The 21287-nt window shown below is 38.2% G+C and overlaps 1 protein-coding gene across 1 annotated transcript in view; it reads left to right on the top strand.

Annotated features, from left to right (window-relative positions):
• Positions 1-21287, top strand: part of LOC114334079 (amidophosphoribosyltransferase-like) — a 75208-nt gene that overhangs the window by 40433 nt on the left and 13488 nt on the right. Inside the window, exons 6-9 of the mRNA XM_028284094.2 lie at positions 7196-7269; positions 8634-8921; positions 16884-16989; positions 19111-19350. Coding sequence (XP_028139895.1) covers positions 7196-7269; positions 8634-8921; positions 16884-16989; positions 19111-19350 — 708 coding nt within the window. The remainder of the gene's footprint in view (positions 1-7195; positions 7270-8633; positions 8922-16883; positions 16990-19110; positions 19351-21287) is intronic.

The following is a 21287-nucleotide window of genomic DNA, read 5'->3' as shown; positions in this document are numbered from 1 at the left end:
AATATGCCCGTATTTATACCCAGTTGTTATTCTGGAACAATCGACTCCCATCTCGAGCTATCGGCTTGTTCCGCCTACGTGACGTACCTTCCAGAATTCTCCGGCGAGGCCTAGCACATCCGATTACGTCATTCTCGAGGTGTTTACTGTTATACGGGGATCGGCCAAGATTTCTCTTCCGCTACACTGCTCCCCTCTTAAGATCTGAGCGTCTCGATCAGCAACTCTAAATGAAGGCCCAGGATGGCGGAATCTACACGACTCTCCAGCTCTGCATACACCCTTCAAGAAGAAATAACAGTCTACTGTCTTTGAAGGGTACGACATCTTCGGGTTCATGCAACACACAGTGATTTGTACACCAGTTCCTCTGAAGACCACTTCAAGCATGCTTCTCACAATCTTCCAATCCAGATTTTCTACTGCATGGCCTATTTTTGGTAAAGCCAAATTTTTGATGTCATAATTACACACGATTTTCTTCAAATTAGTTAGAACACGCCATATGTTCTCGTAGCTTGGCGTGTCCGTATAAGACTTTCTGGTCACCATATACAGCAAAGATCGAGGACCATCTTCCAATCGCAGTACTCTTCCAATTTTAGGCTGCTGATTTCTTAACTCGCCCAGGCGGCCGAACTTTCTATTGAATACGGACGATATTCCTTTAGTCATCTCGAGGTCTTGGGCAACACAGTGGGCTAGAGAGACGTTTTCTGGAACACCAAACAGATCTTGCTGAACTTCTGTGGTCACGCCGAATCTAGCACTCTTTCTTTCTGCGTAATTTGACATAAATTCCTTAAAACTTGGCTGTGGTGCATCTTTCATCTCCTGTTGGAGGACTCGGGCTTCCTCTGTTTCATTTGAGCCAGCATATGGTGCAAGACGATTTATGTGAATAACTTTTGGTTTACCGTTTGGTAACTTCTTAATTCTGTATATTACGTCATTTATTTTCTTCTTAACTTCATACGGACCTTCCCATTGTCTTTGCAGTTTAGGACACAGGCCTCGACGACGTTGTGGATTATAAAGCCAGACAAGATCACCTACTTCGAAGCTTTCATTCTTGCAGCGAGAATCATATTGATCTTTCATTCTGCCACTGGCTATCTGGATGTGTTGTCGGGCAAGTTCATGAATGTTGTTCATTCGTAACTTCAGGCGGTCGACGTATTCTTCGCCTGCAACATGTTCCTCGGAAGGTCTGCAGCCAAACTCTAGGTCGCAGGGCAAACGAACTTCACGGCCCAACATCAGGCAGGTTGGTGTTTGACCTGTAGTTTCATTTACGGCCGAGCGGTAGGCCATCAGGAATAAATGAATGTGTTGGTCCCAATCTCGCTGATGTTCAGATACAACTTTGGACAAGTGTTTACCCATCGTTCGGTTCATCCTCTCGACCATTCCATCTGATTGAGGATGCAGGGGTGTTGTTCTGGTCTTATTGGCACCAATCAATTTATAAACGTTTTGGAAAAGAGCTGACTCAAAGTTTCGCCCTTGGTCGGAGTGGATCTCCAAGGGAACACCAAATCGGCTGAAGAATTCTTTAACAAGTACCTCTGCAACGGTAGCAGCTTCTTGATTCGGTAATGCATAGGCCTCGGTCCATTTCGTAAAATAGTCCATGGCTACCAGAATGTATTTATTTCCAGCATCGGTTTCTGGAAATGGACCTGCAATGTCGATTGCTACTCTTTCCATAGGACTTCCAACATTGTACTGTCTCATGGGTGCTCTCTTTTTACCAACTGGACCATTACCGGATGCACACAGTTCACATTTCTGGCACCATCTTCTTACATCATCTTTACAGTTCACCCAATAGAACCGTTCTCGAACCTTTTGCAGAGTCTTCGTAATACCAAAGTGTCCACCTGATGTACCGTCATGCAACTGACGCAATACTTCTGACACTTTACTTTTAGGTACAATCAACTGAAGCTTAGATTCTGTACCATCATCGTTCTCAAAGGTTCTGTACAGAAGATCATCTTTTAGTATCAGGCAATTCCATTGGCTCCAGTAGGCCTTGACTTCCGGACTACATGCACTAATGTTTTGCCAACTAGGTCTCTCACCTCGACGCATCCAATCCAATACTCTTTTTATACATGGATCGTCTTCTTGGGCTTCTTGTAACTGTTGTTGCTGCCATTGCTCATTAACGACGGTAGTTCGTCTCACAAGGCAAAGCTGTTCATCTAGTTTAAGCCGGTGATTACAACTTTCACTGCATGGCCGTATCGAGGAAGCATCTGTATTTGAACCAACTCTTCCAGCCCTCTTCATGCGTCTCTTCGGCATCGTGTCACGAATCACCCTCCGTACCATTTCCACCAAACGTTCATCTTTTCTCTTATCGCCTTTTTCCACGGTTATTACTCGATTGTTTCGTGAAGCTTGGCTAGCTGCTTCGTGTTCCAAGGCAATAGCAAGTGCTTCATCTAAAACTTTCGGTCTTGCTAGTCGTAAAGCTTTCTGTAGTTCATTATCTTTCAGCCCATTGACGAAGGTATCTACTGCAATTTCTTCTAAAACGCTGTCTGGCACCTCTGGATAAGCCAACCGCACCACACGAGCCACATCTGCTTCAAATTCTTGCAGATTCTCACTTGCTCGTTGACTTCTACTTCGCAGTTGTGCTTTGTATACTTGTTGTAGATGGGCATCTCCATAGCGTTTTTCTAGACGAGTGAACAAGGTATGGTAACAATTTTCTTGACCCTTGGGAATTGACCTTAATATATCTGCAGCATCACCTCGTAAAGCAGCAGTCAAGGAAACAGCCTTTTCTTGTTCGGTCCAATGATTGGCGGTCGCAATAGCTTCAAACTGTCTAAGATATATGGACCAAGAGGACTTTCCATCAAATGGTGGTAATTTGAATCTCATATTATGCGACGTTTCGTCTCTCGGTAGTTCATCTTTCACTAAAGGATCTAACGTTGCTGCATTAACTGATGGTTGTACTTTTGTATCGGTTATCCTGCTCTCTAGCTGTTTGATCTTTTCTTCTACGGTCTCTACACTTTTCTGCATCTTATCGAATGTTCTAGAAACTTCTTCAAATTTCTCATTGTTCTGTTTACAAACTTCTTCTAGTTTTTCGTTGTTTTGCCTACAGACCTCTTTAATTATTTGAGAAGTCTCATCGAATCTTTTAGCAACATTTTCGAATTTCTCGTCGCTTTTTCTACTAACTTCTTCAAGTTTCTCGTCGCTTCTTCTAGAAGTTTCATCGATCGTTTCAGAAACAGTTTTTAATTTCGATAAGATTACTTGTTCTGCTGACTGGAAGTGGAACGTCTTTGGGTCTTCTCCGTTCTTCGTGAGGACATCCTCGAGTCGTGCTTGTAGGACTATCTTGAGCCCACTGCTGTCCAGATCCCGTTCCTCGAGCTGTTCACGGAGCTGTTTTACTGTAAGTTCTTGTAGCAACATCTTTGGTCGGCACACACGTACTTTCCAAAATGTCTTTTAACAGTCTTTCCGAATACCGAACAATCAACGCACTTTAACTATTCCCGACGAATAAAGTCCAAAAGTATTTTAAAGTCTTTCCGAATACCGAACAATTAACGCACTCCGGTTATTCCCGACGAATAAAGTTCAAAAGTCTTTTAAAGTCTCTCTGTAATTCACTTATTTATATCGCACTAACTTTACCGAACACCGACACCAACTGTAGCGTGATTAGTGTAATTACTTCTAATTACAATAAAACTAGCGGTTCGTAATTTATATACGACTTTATTTATATAAGTTACAGACGAATTTATCTTATACACTAAACTTATTCACAAAATATGCCCGTATTTATACCCAGTTGTTATTCTGGAACAATCGACTCCATCTCGAGCTATCGGCTTGTTCCGCCTACGTGACGTACCTTCCAGAATTCTCCGGCGAGGCCTAGCACATCCGATTACGTCATTCTCGAGGTGTTTACTGTTATACGGGGATCGGCCAAGATTTCTCTTCCGCTACAATATGTAATGGAGGTAGGTCAAATATGACCTCCATGGAAGTGGTTGGGATAGTCGACTTCGCTCCTGTTATGATTAAACATGCTTATTGTTGAAGCTTATTCACCTTCTGTTTGGTGGTCTTTTGTTGGAATTTAGATATATGTTTGGGTTTGTTGGCGTTTTAAGACGATTCCAAGTCGGCGCCGGCGTTTCAAATGGTCGTTTTATGACGATTTGTTATACCTAATGGATGCACGGAATCTTAATAACAGCTCAAGAAAATACAAAATACAAATCGCATTATACAGGGTGTCCAGAAACTCTACCGACAAACGAAGACAGGAGATTCCTCGGGTAATTTTAAGACAATTTAACCAAATTCACCTAGTCCGAAAATGCTTCCTAACGGAGCTAAAGCTCTTTGAAAATGGCGTCTTGTAATTAGTTTTTCTAGTTAGAAAAACAAAAATTGGTACGCATATTTATCTTCCAGAGATAAATCGATTCCATCCATTGCGAATTTATAGTACCGGTCATAGGCATCCGTTTTGGGTAGGGTAACGGTTATTTTATTGCGTAACTTTTTTGCCTTTAAATTTTAAGCATTTTTCACTTTAGATTATTAAATTGTGAGGTATGTCAGTACTAAAAGGTACTCTTGTACTCTTGATTTTAAGTCGGTAGGACACACTGTTTTCTAGAAAAATCGATTTGAAAATTTTCCCTTGAATTTGAAAAAGAAATTGAAAATGCTTAAAAATTAAAGACAAAAAAGTTATGCGATAAAATAAACGTTGATCTACCCAAAACCGACGCATATGACCGATAGTAGAAATTCGCAATTAATGAAATCGATTCATCTCTGGAATATAATTAAACGTACAAGTTTTCGTTTTTCTAAATAGTTTTTTTTTAATTTTTTTAAATTTAAAAACGAAAGATTTTCAAATCGATTTTTTTAGAAAACGGTGTATCCTATCGACTTAAAACAAGAGTACCTTTTAGTACAAGAATACCTCACAATTTAATGATCCAGAGTCAAAAATTCTTAAAAGTTAAAGACAAAAAAGTTATGCGATAAAGTAACCGTTGCCCTACCCAAAACGGACGCCTATGACTGGTACTAGAAATTTGCGATGGATGGTATCGATTTATCTCTGGAAGATAAATATGCATACTAATTTTTGTTTTTCTAAAAAGAAGCGTTCCGGAGGTATTTAAGAATAACTAATTACCAGACGCCATCTTCAAATAGCTCTAGCTCCATTAGGAAGCGTTTTCGGACTAGGTGAATTGGGTTAAATTGACTTAAAATTGTCTGAAGAATCTAGTGTATTCGTTTGTCTGTAGAGTTTCTGGACACCCTGTATATCTTCAAATAGCTCTAGCTCCATTAGGAAGCGTTTTCGGACTAGGTGAATTGGGTTAAATTAACTTAAAATTGTCTGAAGAATCTAGTGTATTCGTTTGTCGGTAGAGTTTCTGGGCACCCTGTATATACAGGGTGTCCAGAAACAGGGTTTTCTCAATAGAAGTGTTCTGGAGGTATTTAAGAAAAACTAATTACAAGACGCCATCTTCAAAGAGCTCTAGCTCCCTTAGGAAGCATTTTCGGACTAGATGAATTGGGTTAAAATGACTTAAAATTACATGAAGAATCTCCTATCTTCGTTTGTCGGTAGAGTTTCTGGACACCCTGTATATACAGGGTAGAGTTTCTGTATATACAGGATGTCCAGAAACTCTACCGACAAACGAAGATAGGAGATTCCTCATGTAATTTTAAGTCATTTTAACCCAATTCATCTAGTCCGAAAATGCTTCCTAAGGGAGCTAGAGCTCTTTGAAGATGGCGTCTTGTAATTAGTTTTTCTTAAATACCTCGAGAATACTTCTATTGAGAAAAATGAAAATTGGTACGCATATTTATCTTCCAGAGATAAATCGATTACATTTATTGTGAACTTCTAGCACCGGTCATAGGCGTCCGTTTTGGGTAGGGCAACAGTTATTTTATCGCATAACTTTTTTGCCTTTATCTTTTAAGCATTTTTGATACTAGATTATTATATTGTAAGATATTCTAGTACTAAGAGGTACTCTTGATTTAAGTCGGTAGGACACACCGTTTTCTAGAAAAATCGATTTGAAAATTTTTCGTTTTTTGAATTTGAAAAAAGAATTTTAAAAAACACGGTGCATTTTACCAATTTATATCAAGAGTAACTTTTAGTACTAGAATACCTCATAATTTAATAATCTACAGTCAAAAATTCTTAAAAATTAAAGACAACAAAGTTATGCGACAAAATAACCCTTGACCTACCCAAAACGGACGCCTACGACCGGTACTAGAAATTCGCAATTAATGAAATCGATTTATCTCTGGAATATAAATAAACGTACCAGTTTTCGCTTTTCTAAATGGTTTTTTTTTGAAAATTTTTTTTGGAAATTCAATAACGAAAAATTTTCAAATCGATTTTTCTAGAAAACGGTGTGTTTTACCGACTTAAAGCAAGAGTACCTTTTAGTACTATTATACCTCATAATTTAATAATCCAGTGTCAAAAATTCTTAAAAGTTAAGGACATAAGAGTTATGCGATAAAATAACCGTTGCCCTACCCAAAAGGGACGCCTATGATCGGTACTAGAAGTTCACAATAAATGTGATCGATTTAACTCTGGAAGATAAATATGCGTACCAATTTTCATTTTTCGAAATAAACGCGTTCTGGAGTTATTTAAGAAAAACTAATTACAAGACGCCATCTTCAAAGAGCTCTAGCTCCCTTAGGAAGCATTTTCGGACTAAAAGAATTGGGTTAAAATCTCTTAAATTTATATGAGGAATCTCCTGTCTTCGTTTGTCGGTAGAGTTTCTGGACACCCTGTATAGTTGAAAAAGCTATGGCACCTTGAGAACAGGAAAACTAAAGGATTTCAAAAATTATTGAAACATCCTTTTTAATCCTTCCAAATCTAACTCTCGCACTTGTGCGACAGAATTCAGTGATTAGGTAAATACTTAAACGTTTAATTGTACTAAAGGAAGGCTAAATTGAAAAATAACTATTTTTAAAATAAAAATCTTTTGTTCATAATTAGTTTCATTTTTTTTTTGTTATTTATGCTGTAAGCTATGATTTTTATTATTTTAGCATTTTTAATTTCTTTTATTTTAGTTATTTTTTTCTTTTTTTATTATTTTTGTAGTGATGAACGGGTTACGGGGAGATATTCAACCGGAGGGTTGGGTGGTGTCTTCGGAGTCCTGTGCATTTATGTCTGTAAGTATATGAATCTTTTGTAGTTAAAAAACAAAGGAAGTCTAAATTGACGTCTATTTTGGAAGTGACTCTCAGAGGAGGAAAATATATAGGATAATGATCAAAGGATACGTGAAGATTAAATGCCTTATAACATTCTTATTGTTTTGGTTTAGGGACATACGAGTATGTATGTTTGAATTAAGTATACAAGTATGCTACAAATTAATCTCATGTTAATATTTTGAAAAATGTGTTTCTTTGTTTAAGTTTAATTTCTTCAAGTTGCCACAATTGAATACCTTTTGCGAAATTCTGTTTGAAATTTTATTAATTTAATTTCACTTTTCTAATTTAAAATTATTACCCTAAAAGGTTTCTATTATACTCTATGTATTGATATATGGGCCTTGTTATGCAAAAAGCAACCAACCCACATTTTTGAGGAAAACAAGATAATGTCACATATCGATTTAAAAATGTGTATTCTACATTGTGTGAAAAGCAACCAAGCCATTCTAAATATTAAACCATGAAAAATACTACTCCAAATTATTTCTGTTTAATAATAGTTCACTTAAGATTTCGCATAAGACAACCAACCCACTTGAATTGTTTGTGTGACTGAAATATTATTACATTGCACTGTCGAAAAGTACCAGCCAAGTGGGTTGATATTGTTATGCCGATTACGGTTCCTGGAATGTTGCATCTTTTTGTTTTTACGTGTAGGTACTGACCAATATTAGTTCGTGCTTCAATATTTAAATATTTGTTGTGTTATATCTTTGTATTAGATGAAGAAATCTTTGAATCGTTAATGCGAAAAATATGTTTAAATCAAGAACTGTTAAAATAATTAAAGCGGCTCGCGAAATTGCAGAAAATGATAAGTTTTAGGATTAAGGCTATGTTTATCTTACTTTTTAAATATTATGGTTTGTTGTTTTGACTGATTATCGCATATTTTTTATTTGTATTGATATGTTTAATAGTAGAAATTCTACTGTATGGTATTACTGAGTTGACTGAAATTATTCGGTGTTATTCATGGATTTTGTCGGTTGGTTGGATTTTGCAGATTGCATTTTATTAGATATATTTCCAACAGCAAAAAGAAACTAACCCTCAATATGGCTATTTTTTTTGTAAAAATTTATTAGGATAATTTTGATACTACTACGATAAAATTGCTCTAAAATTAAACTATTGATTAGTGAAGTTATCGTTTAAAAAAAATATGACGGAAAATTAAATATTTAGAAAAACATAAAAAGTTAATTTTCTCTTAATTTACAAATTGAGAGTTGGTTGCTTTTTGTTTAACACGGCCCAAATAATATGTCTTGATATTTTTGTCCCTACTCAAACCTGATATTTTTTAGGTAACAAGGTATTTGCGTGAGGTCCAACCAGGCGAAATAGTGGAAATGACTCGTAATGGACTAAAAACCATCGACATAGTGCCTCCACCAGAAGGAAAGCTTCCTGCATTCTGTATTTTTGAGTATGTTTACTTTTCTAGGCCCAATAGTTTCTTTGAAGGGCAAGAGGTTTATACTGTTCGTGTCCATTCTGGAATGCAGCTGGCGCTGGAACACCCTGTAGACGCTGATATTGTTGGATCTGTGCCAGAGTCGGGTAATGCTGCTGCATTTGGGTATTCAAAACAGGTAACTTGATTCACTTTTTCTCTTTTTTCATTTATCATTAAGAAAATTTTATTACAGTTTAGGTACTCTAAGAACCAGATAGCTTAAAATTTAAAAAGCAACAGCATTAGCTGTCCAAAATAACAAAATAACCGGTCAGCTAGTGGTGTTTACTTGTGCTATTTTTCAGAATCGAACAAAGTATAGATGATTTTAAAATTAATATCCGATCAAAAAATCTTTAACCGAGCTATTTGCTTAATATCCAGAATACTAATATCGAAACATAGCCAAACAACGTTTCCAATGTATGTAGGCAGTCTGACAAGTACTTGGCCTAGTAACTCAAAAAATGGCCGTTTTGGAGTGTAATTTTCAGGGTCAACTCCAAATTGCATGAAAATTTGGATTAAGGTTCTACATATCTTCCACTTCAAGGTTAAACTTATGCCGTTGGTTGCTTTTGCGTGTGGGGTGACAGTCACCCCTTTTCGGGGGTGAAAAATATATGTTTAAAATAAGTCCAGAAATGGATATATTGACTTCTAAGCAACTTTTGTTCTATAAAGTTTTTTAATTACGTCAATAGTTTTCGAGTTGTAAAGTGTTTAAAAAGAACTTTGATTTAATTTTTTTACAAAAGTTGTTATCATCAAAACTAAAAGAATTATGCTCAGAATAAAATTGGCCCCTTTTTTTTGTGAAAAAAATCGTGAAAATCTCCCCCTATTTAGTACCCTTAAGAAAATTTAATCGTTGCCACTTTACCGTTTACTTCATATTATGTATGTGTATTGTTTATACTATCTGCAAGTTTGACCGGTTTAAGTGCTTATTTTTGAAAAAAATTGGTTTTTTAGTAAAAACTTTGTTTAAAAATTTGGAAAAATGTTCTTTTTTAAAAAAAAAAGTATTAGTGATACGAAAAATCTCTCAGAGTGAAAAAATGTAGGTGTTGCTTTTATAAATATGGTAGTTGCATTTCGTTTTTCTGTAAGACAAAATTTGGTTAAGATATCGCTGTTCAAAATTTGCATACACTCGTCATTAATGACTCCTCTTTTCAACTATAACCCTTTCATAAATAAGCAATTTAAATCGGTGAAATTTACAGAACATGAAAAAATACGTAAGTACATATTGTAAATTTTTTGTAAAGCGGTAACGATTAATTTCCTTTTGGGTGCTAAATAGGAGGAGCTTTTCACGATTTTTTTACCAAAAAAGGGGGTCAACTTTATTTTGAGCGTACCTCACTTTCTTTTGCTGCTAGAAACTTTTATAAAAAATAAAAATAAAGATTTTTTAAACACTTTAAAAAAGTTTACGAGTTTTTCCGGAAAAGTGCTTCATGTTTTGATTATTTCACGTTGAAATATTCAAATTGGAATTTGACGAATAAGAACTTTTTTTCATGGGCTACTACTTTGCTTTTGCTGGGTCTATAGACTTCACTAATACACAACTATTTTGATTTTTTTCTATGCTACATTTTTGTTAACAATATTTTGTTCGATCAAATATTTAGTTTTTGAGTTATTTGCGAAAAAAAACTCCTAAAAAACGTATTTTGTTGTCGAAGAATAAACATTTTCAATCGCAAATAACTCGAAAAGTATTGACTTAATTAAAAAACTCTGTAGAACGAAAGTTGCTTAGAATTAGTCAATTTATCCATTTCCCAGCTTATTTTAAAGGTGCGTTTTTTCACCTCCGAGAAGTGGTGAGTGTCACCCCCAAGCAAAAGCAACCAACGGCACAAGTTCAACTTTGAAGTGGAGGGTCAGTAGAAACTAAATCCAAACTTTCATGCAATTCGGAATTGATCGTGAAAATTACACGGTATCGCTGTATTTCCCATTCATTTACTGGGCTATTCGCTCTGCGCATGACTGACGCGACACCTAGCGTAGTGGCCTGAAATTTTTGGCGAACACAATTTGACGTTAAATATATGATACACATATGACATATTTGACGTTAATGTAATATTTTTATTTGCCATTTTTGATAAAATTTATTATACAAACAATAAGTTCAAGTGTCAAATAAACGTCAAATTAAAAAACGGATATTTGGAAGTTCTCTGAAGAAAATATCAATTTTAAGTGTTTTTCTTCACTTTTTCGTTATAGTTTAGTTGTCGGTGTTAACATTAATTAAGTGTACATCGGAAGCAATTAGGCAGTGTGAATTATTATTACCAGATTTTAACATTAGCTGGGTCTATTGAACTATTGCTTTTGTGGTGTGTGTCTGACACAAAGGGGAAATAGATGACGATAGGAATATACCACCAGATCAGGGAAAGGAAAGAAAGTCAGTATGAAAATATTAAAATAAATAATAAAAATCAAAACGGCAATAATAAGGTAAGCGAAATATCTATTGAAAAAATTATTATTTAATCATTATTCACCAAAGTTGTCATATTTCGCCGCTACGGGCGCTAGCATAGTTTCGTCTATTCCCACCATGGTCACGCACGGAGCCCATAGAGAAATCAACTGTCGTGTAGAATATTTTTGTAGACGGATTTTTGAAATATGAAAAAATATCAATATCGGTCGGTGATTCGATTCTTGTTTTTGGAGGGAAAATTGCGCAACGAAATAAAAGAGCACTTAGATGCTGTGTACGGTGACTCTTCTCCTTCGATGGTAACCGTCAATAATTGGTTTAACACGTCCCAACGTGTTCTAATCGCTCCTATCCACGATCTCGTATTGGCGGACTGCCGACTGAAGGGCGCGAGATATCTGAGAAAGTAGACATCCCAACAGGCCTCATGCCAAAATTTTTGGCACGAAGAAGAAATTTTTTGAAGAAGGGCAACATTTCGTGTTTCTTTTGTAAGCTAAGTACTTAATGATCTCAACTACCATAATGGCTGCCTCAGGTGTCCTCTTGAGAAGACTGCTCGAACTGTCAGCAGGAATAGCTCTCATCCAGGAACCGTGGGTGTATAGAGGTAAAATATGCGGATTAGGGAACCGTGGTGGTCAACTGTTCTGGTGCTCCACTGTAGAGACCCCGAGAGCCGCTGTTCTAACCAATAATTTATTCACCTGCCTGCTACAGGACTTTTGTTCTCGAGACCTTGTGGCGGTAAAGTTGAAGTTTCAAGTCGGTGAGACGTGGAAGGAGATGGTGGTCTGTTCTGCCTACTTTCCTTATGATTCACCAGAACCCCCTCCAACAACGGAAATGATGGAGTTAGTCAGATACTGTGAGGACCTGCGACTTCCGCTCCTAGTGGGATGGGATTCCAACTCCCACCACTTAGTGTGGGTGAGTACAGATATCAATCCCCGGGGTGCAGCTCTGCTGCAGTATCTCTCGAGAACCGACTTAGAAATTCTAAATCGGGGCTCGGTACCTACGTTTATGACGTCTAGAAGAAGTCAAGTTATCGACCTCACTTTATGCTCTAGACCGTTAGTGGGACTGGTCTCAGACTCAGAGTGGGTCCTGTCCGTGTCCGAGAAAATCTCACTGTCAGATCATAGACATATTACCATTAAGCTGGAGGCTCTTAAGCTCCAGAATATTTCATATAGGAATCCAAGAGCTACAGACTGGGAACTCTTTGGAGAGAAGCTCGGCCATAATCTCGTGGGTCTGCCTCCCTGTCGAGGCGGAGCTGAGGAGATAGATATCTCTTTGGATCACTTATCCGGAGCCCTAACCTCGGCATATAGAGCTAGCTGCCCTCTTATACAGAGGACGGCTGGTTCCGCTATTCCCTGGTGGACACCTCAGGTAGAGAGACAACGCAAATTGACTTGGGCTCTCTTCAATAGGGCCAAGAGAACTGGTAACACTGCCCACTAGGACTCCTTTAAGGAAGCTCAGGGGGAATACAAGCCTCTGATTAAGAGGTCAAAGAGGAGCTCTTGGAGAGCCTACTGTGACAGTGTGGAACACATGCCCGCTGCAGCTAGGCTCCATCATGTCCTCTCCAAACATCCAATCCCGGGGGTCGGTTAAGTCCGTATGCCTAGTGGAAGCCTATCTTCAACTGACGAGGAGGCCCTCAGGACTCTCGGATGCTCACTTTCCGGAGGGTTTGGACGATGACACTGCCTTAGCCGCGGCTAGGCTTCCGCGAATGGGGGACTTCCAGATGGCGAAGGAAGTAGTATCGTACACGAAGGTGTGCTGGGCTGTTAGGGGTTTCGCTCCCTTTAAGTCACCAGGTGAGGACGGAATTATACCGGCTCTGCTTCAGCAGGTTTTGGACCTTATTGCTCCCACACTGGTCAGGATATTTAGGGCCTGCCTTGCGATAAAGTATATTCCTTTGCCCTGGAGGAGAACTAGAGTCGTATTTATTCCTAAACCGGGTAAAACTGATTTTACCCTTGCTAAATCATTCCGGCCAATCAGTCTTTTATCCTTTCTTCTAAAGGCTCTAGAGAGACTAGTGGATCGATTCATACGTGATGTAGCACTTGGGGCAACCTAAGGGGCAACACGTCAATACGCCTACCAGGCTGGGAAATCTTTTGTATGACTGGGTATCTTTATGGACATTGAGGGCGCCTTTAGCTGCGCTACTTTTGATTCCATGTGTGATGCTGCAGAAAAGCATGGGGTTGGCCGAAACTTGGTCAGATGGATCCGGGCCCTGCTTTCTCAAAAGCAGATAGCTGCGTACCGGAACGGTTGTTGCGCTCGGGTGTCGACATCTCGTGGTTGTCCTCAGGGAGGGGTTCTATCCCCCCTGCTGTGGTGCCTGGTGGTTGACGGCCTTCTTCAGCGACTCTCCGAACAAGGTAGTTTTACTGATTGAGGTCGCTCAGGTAGCTCTCGGGCTCGTTGAAGAATGGTGTCGGGAGCAGTCACTCAGGTTAATCCTGAGAAGACTACTGTGGTTCCATTTACTCGGAGAAGGGTCATCGGATCTACTAGAAATCTTAGCTTCTATGGCAAAACATTATCGATTTCCAGGTCAGTGAAGTACCTAGGAGTGATCCTGGATTCTAAACTGACATGGAAGGAACATGTGGACGCTAAGTTGAAGGAGGCCGCTGCAGCTTACTGGGCGTGCAGAAGAGCTTTCGGAGCCAAATGGGGTCTGCAGCCGAAAATTCTACATTAGATATACCAATCCATGGTACACCCTATACTGACGTATGCGGCAATCGTGTAGTGGCCCCGGGCTAGACTTTCTTCAGTCAAGGTCCATTTGGCTCATCTACAGCGGTTGGCATGCGTTGGCATCTCAGGGGCCATGAGGACCACTCCCATGGCAGCTCTTGAGGATCTGCTGGATTTACCTCCTCTACATCTCATTGTAGAGCACGAAGCCATGTCCCCTCAATTTGTGTTCTCATCCTCCTTCTTGGTTCAATTTCCTGACCGGGATGAATGGGTAGAACGAGAACCTACACTAATCTGTCGGAGTGGGCTCACCTGGTTCACAGATGGGTCTAGAACAGACGAGCGGGAAGATGCTGGAGTGTATGGTGGTGGAGTCGGATTTGAGTCTAGCCAGGCTCTCGGCTCTCATGCATCAGTCTTTCAGGCCGAGATCTTTGCGATCCTGGCATGTGCTCAAGAGATTACAGATAGGGCTTGCTCGGGCAGAACCACCTCTATCTGCTCTGACAGCCAGGCAGCGCTAAGGGCTTTGGAAGCGCCCAAGACCAGCTCTAAGCTGGTTCTTGAGTGCAAGAGAGCTCTGGATGATGTTGCTATAACCAACAGGGTTAGGTTGGTATGGGTACCGGGACACACAGGTGTGGAAGGTAACGAACGGGCTGACGCCCTGGCAAGACGGGGCTCATCCTCTCTGCCTGTGGGACCCGAACCTGTGATTGGAGTGCCCTTCAGTACTGGTAGGGGTAGTCTCAAGGAGCTTCTGCGGAGGTTCCAGGACTCCTGGGCCAATTGTAGAGGTATGAGACACTATGTGGGGCCATTCAAAAGTCTCACAGCCCAACTGCTTCTTCTGGATCGTAGAAGATGCTCCCTGGTGGTCAGTATGCTCACCGGCCGCTGTAGACTCCGACGGCACCTTCATCTGCTTAAACTGGCGGATGGCTCACGGTGCCGTTTATGTAATGAGGACGAGGAAACCTCCTCACATGTCATCTGGGAGTGCTCGGAATTGGCCTATCGGAGGTGGCAGATCCTGGGATCTATGCAGCCGAGCCAGGTGAGGGAGTTGTCTTTTAAGAGACTTGTGGCTTTCTGTGAGGCCATAAGGTTTCTGGGGGACTAGCATGGGAGCTCGGTGCAGCCTGGGCTCCATAAACGCCGAAGACCAGGTTCTTATGGACCTGGTCCGTAAGATAGGGGTGATACAATGTACCTGCCGTAGGAGGTCTAAGTGTCTGAAGGGCTCACAAGTGGGCCCTGCCCCGATATACCATAACCAAGCTAAGTACTTATTGGACCGCTCTAGTATGCTTTATCATTTTTTTTAAATTATATTTGTTCAAATAGAGAACTAGTGGAAAATTGGATATTTCTAAACGCCGATTTTTTTTGACGTTCACCCAGCAGTTATCTACGGAGTGAGTAACTCCGAGCTGGACGCCCTTATCTCTTGCCGTGTTGCTCATCTATTGGTCGATCTGATACACCAGCGTGTTCTAGTCGTAGGTGCAAATAACAGATCCATTCAGAATTTGAAACTATTACGTTAGCCTTTTTGTTTTGTGGCTAGGGTTTGAATTATCAACCAATAAATAAAATAAAAGTGGAGTGAACGCGGTCCATCCGCCTGAACCACTCGAATCTCTAACCGAACAATTGGATACTTTCCTTGCCTAATAGTTGAATTTATTTGGAAATTCAGTCCTTCAATTTTTGAATGTGTAGGTAATTGCCGCTCCGGAAGCATATTGACGTAACTGCAAAAAGCAAAATTGTTCAGGGGAGTGAAGATAACGATTTTTAAATATTTAAAATAGTGATTAAAACAAAATAAAAGCGTTGTAGGAATAAACGCCATACCGATGCTCCTGGACAATTATTCTTCATTGAATCGTTTACCGAAACCGTTTACTGGGTGCTACCCATTAAGGGGTGGTATGGTTTGAAATCAACATATCGAGCACATTTTTGTGAATTTTTTTCTAAGCTATGGTAGAATTATTTTATTTTTAATTGAAATAAACATATAAAGTACAATTCAAAGAATATTTAAAAAAATCAATCCAAAATATTGAAAAATAAGCCATTGGTGACAAATTTTGACAGGCAGCTAAAAAAATGGATTTTGCGGTGGACATCAGAACGCGTCACTGGATCATACGAAACAAAAAATTCAAAAAGATTTAATCAGCTTATGAGTTTCACGAGGTAACAACGTCGAGTTTTTTTTATTTTTAATAATTTTTTAATTTTTGGTATCACTCCAAAATCAAAAATACGAAATTTTTGGTAAAAATTTTGTGAAAATGAACAGATTTATTATTGTTGAACAAAAAATAAGCACAAAATGAAAAAATTTCGACGGTGTTACCTCACAAAATGTCTAAAGAAAATATATGCAAAATTTCAGGTGGATCGGTCAAGTAGTTTTTCAGTTACAATCTCCACGGCATTTGAAAAAGCAGTTTGAATAAAAAACGTTTAAAGTTTTGACAACTGCATCTTCATCTTCTTATTTGTCTGTCAAATCGTAAAGTGATGCACAATGGAGTATGTTTTTTGATCGCGAAGTAATCTACAAAAGAGAAGTTTAACGTTTCTCAGTACGCTCAAGCGTGCTGGCGCGAAGCCGCGGCAAAGCGAGTCGAAGGTAGGGATATTCAACACGCTGTATCTCTGGTAATTTTACTCCGATCAATCTGAAATTTTCAGATAGTATTTTTGAAAGTATGCACTTTTATTTGAAATAATAAAAAAATTAAATATTTCAAACCATAAAACAATACCCCCCCCCCCCTTAAAACAACTTAGCCATAACAATTCATCAACATACAATTTACTTATTGGTTGTCGTTTTAAAAAATATTCTTGTTTCAGTCAAATATTCCTTTGGGGGAGTTGCTGACAAAAAATACTTATGTAGGAAGGACTTTTATTCAACCAAATAATCGGATGAGGCAAATGAATGTAGCTTTGAAGTTTAGTAAGTATATAATATTACAATTTTGTTCACTTATACTACCTAATTTTGTTTAATATGGTAGGTATACTAAACTAAAAGTCAAACTATTAGAAATGCACGTCATAGATTTAATCACATCATTACCCACAGATACAAACTTGAAGGCAAGCAAATTCAACAAATTTTTCCTCATGTATTAGTTTTTTCGCTACCGTCAAGTTTAACAGAAAAGCGCTGTTGCCAAATAAAAAACGTATATGTAGTTACGAAAGCAGCTACCGGCTACACTCTTTCTCTTTGTCTTTAAGAGTCCGAAACAAAGATAACTATCTGTACCATAAATGTCAAATTGACATTGTCGTATAGAAGATTAAGGCAGATTTTGGTTTTTGAAGTGAAAGCTTCTTAGGGACGTTATGCACTTTTTAGATTGGAAAAAAGTATTGAATTCGCAACCATCATCGCTTCGCCGAAATAAATTCTGCACTTTTTGGATGGGGAAAAAGCATTGAATTTGCGACTGTCATAGCTTGCTGATCTGATTATTCCCTATATATTTTTTCAAATTTATAATATGGCAACAAGGGGAAAATTACGTGCATTCCTTATTGTTTCACGTTTTCTTTATATACCATATATTTATATTGTATTAAAAGTTTTGAAAAATTTTATGGAGGTATATGATTTTAGTTTAAATATTATGTTCACATGGGGTTAAGCCACAGTTATTGATTGTAATGGAAATTTCATTTTTAACCAATTAATGTTTGATATTTCGACATCCACTCCGAGAATCGTCACCAAAAAAATTCTGATTATTTCCAAAGGAAATAATCCTTTGTGCGTAGTAGTGTGCTTTTTTACCATTTGTCTTTTTGTCGCAAAACCTATGATTCTTTGACCGTTATCATTCGATATGTTGTCATGCTTTCTGTATTTTCGTGTTATATTTTCAAATATATTATATCCCCTTTTCCATTATTATTTTGATATCAAATCTTGGTAGTTTTTCATATTCTCTTTCTAGTTGTTCATAGAATAGATCTTTGTCCTCTTCTATGGTATCTTCTATTGCTGCATGAACATTTATTACGATTATGTCTCGTAATCCCTTTTAACCTGATTGTTCACATTCTATCTATCATCTCGAAATTGATCATTCCATTTTCGATCTTTTCTGTATCATAAAAACTGTTCCTAATAATCTGTTTTCCCACTACTTTTAATATATTCTTCTTTTTACTTTTGTTTTTCATTATTGTCTCTTTGTCCGTTACGTGGAGAAGCTCAATTATGCAGGCTTTATTTTAAATTTTCCTCGCGTTCTTTATCTTTCCTTTAATTTTTAGGACAATGCTTAAGAAATCTTAGACATTTTCTTTTATTACATTTTAGTTTTCTGTCTCTATTTCTACTCCGAGTAGTATCAACATTTTTAAGTATTTGGTACTTTTCCATTGTACCAATGTTATTTCCAGATCTTCCATTTCTTGTTTGGTTTCTTTGTTTTCCTAATTCAGTTTTTCATTTCCTTGTCCTTCATTTCACATATATATTCTCTTCGCTCTTTTTGTAGTTCTCTTATTTCTGTTGTTAGTATATTTAAATTCTCCAGTATTTTCTTTTACTTTCCTGGCATTTCCGGGGATCTATGTATTTATTACTTCTGTTACATTCCTCGTCTTCCAAATCAGCTGCTCTTTTCCTTTTCTTGTCTTCTGTGCTATAATCGTCGCTGTCCATTTTGTCACGTACGTTTGACACGCCCGTTTCAACCACTCGAAACTATGCCCACTTAACCAGGTACAAAAATTGTTCTTTTTGTTTTCGGGATGTTATTATTATTTCTTTTATCTGGCAACACCGCCTGGATTTCGGCCAGCGTTTAATTTTAATTTAATTTTGGCTACACCGCGCGAAAAACGTGTTAAGTAGAGGCGAAAATTGAACACTGTGTCTAATATCTGATGCCCAATTCTATTCTGTTAATTATTACTACATAGAATTTGCAAATTTTTTGGCTCATTTTGGCTTTCTTATTCAGGGCTCCAAGGTGGTTCACTCAGACTCCTCTAATTTTTTTTGTTTTATTCTGTCCCCAAATTAAACCAACAAAACTCACATGTCAATTAAATATTGTAGGTCCCATATTACGAAATGTGAAAGGCAAACGGATCATCCTTATAGACGACTCTATCGTACGAGGAAACACAGTAGGGCCAATTATTAAGCTTCTGCGCAGGGCCGGTGCCAAAGAAGTACATATTAGAGTTGCCAGTCCTCCTCTGAAATATCCCTGTTACATGGGAATAAATATACCTACCAGAGAAGAACTGATCATGAATAAATTGAAAAATACGACACAGTTTGCCGAACAAGTTGGTAAGTTGACTATATTTAATATTATAATTGAGATATTCCATCATCATCATCATCATCATCGTGCAACCTCTTCTGTCCACTGCTGGACAGAAAAATGGTCTCTCCCATTTTTCGCCATTCTCCACGGTTCTGTGCGTCTTGTTGCCATTTCTTGGATATTCGTTTAATGTCGTCCATCCAGCGTGTTGGTGGTCGTCCCCTGCTGCGTTTGTCGTCTCTTGGGCGCCAGTCAGTTAGTTTTCTGGTCCATTTTGAGTCTTTTAGTCTCGCTATGTGACCTGCCATCCTACAAGCCATCCTGCAAGGAGAAATATTTGGAAAGCGAGGTCTAGGAAGAAGAAAAACATCCTGGTTAAAAAACCTCATAACCTGGTTCAACACAACATATGTGCATCTTTTCCGCGTTGCTGCAGATAAAGTGAAGATTGCCATGATGATCGCCAACATTCGTCATGAATAGGCACATCAAGAAGAAGATGTGACCTGCCTAATTCCATTTCAGCTTGGCTATACATTCGACGACATCAGTGAAACCTGTTCTTTTCCTTAGGTAGCTAGCTTATAGAGGTCTAGTGGATGGATACCAAATATATTTGGAGTCACTTCGTTGTCTCCAAAATGTGTTTGATGTCTGCGATTCAATGCCTCGCAGTCATGAAAGATATGGTTGGCTGTTTCAGGTTCTCCGCTACAGTCTGCAGCTTAAGTCTCCATGAAATAGTCCCATTATATGCAATTTCCCCGTAACTGGCGCGTGCATAGTAGGGAAGCCTGTTATGACTATTGAGCTAATTCATGCTTGCTTTCAGCAAGTCGTATTGGCACATATCCGTCACATACAGGACATACATCTTGCCCTGCGTTTGATCAGGTATATTTTCCCAGTGTGAGTTGTGTTGGCTTCGGATCCAGGTTTTTTTCGGTAGCGGACAAATAACGCCAGCTTTCAGAACCAATAACAACTTAATTCGTTCGCTGCCGTCTCGGTTAATATGACCGAGAAAGCAGCTTTCCCACAAGCCAGCTCGGTCAATACGAACGAGAAATTTTTTTTCATTTTCATGCCAGAGACACATTTCCACTGATTTCTTAATATGTGTGGCGTTAATTTTTTTATAAGACTTCATTATCCGTGGAAATCTACTTCTGCGCAGCTTGGTCCAAAGAATGAATTTTTTTCCCATCTGCAATATACCACTTGGCCTGAACGTAAAAAATTATACAAAACACTTTGGCAGTGAACGAGTTAAGCAAACACATTAAGAAATAGAAGAGCTAAAAGAAAAAGCACTTACACAGTGGTGTATACAAACTTACATGTGATGACTGCCCAAAAACTTACATCGGCCAAACTGGTAGAACCTCTAGCAAACGTATAGTAGAACGCCAAAGGGCTTTCAATAATATAAAAAAATTCTACTTACGCACTTCATCTTCTAGATCATAATCATTCTTTTAATGACTAATTTCAAATTCTCCATATCCAAAATAAAGGGCTTAAGCTATCTTTATCTATGGAAATTAATAAATTAAAAAATACAGATATAATTCTGAATTACCAACTGGAGACAAACGGCTTTCCCCTCTCCAACGCATTGTTCGTGACACTCAAAGATCCAGGTAGCGCACTACTTTTTTAGTTATTGTAGACCTATAGGAAGAAAACCTACCTGTTTCCTGCCTAGAGTTCGCGTCCGTTTTTTAATTATTAACAATTTAGTGCAAAAATCGCGATTTTTTCGATTTTTTGCACCTCATTCAAAAGCTAAATAGTTGACATAAAATTACAAAATTTAATTTTTTAGAAAATTAAAAAACCTTCAAAATGCCGATTTTTGAAAGTTAAAAAGTTAATTTGTTGCCAAGTAAACTGCAAAATAAGTGAAAATCGTTATTTGTTAATAACTTTTACTAAAACTACCTTAGAACTTTAGTGT

This window comes from Diabrotica virgifera, chromosome 3 (assembly GCF_917563875.1).
Source record: "Diabrotica virgifera virgifera chromosome 3, PGI_DIABVI_V3a".
In the NCBI taxonomy this organism is placed as follows: Eukaryota; Metazoa; Arthropoda; class Insecta; order Coleoptera; family Chrysomelidae; genus Diabrotica; species Diabrotica virgifera.
The sequence above is the reverse complement of the archived record's forward strand: the minus strand, read 5'-3'. Positions and strand labels throughout refer to the sequence as shown.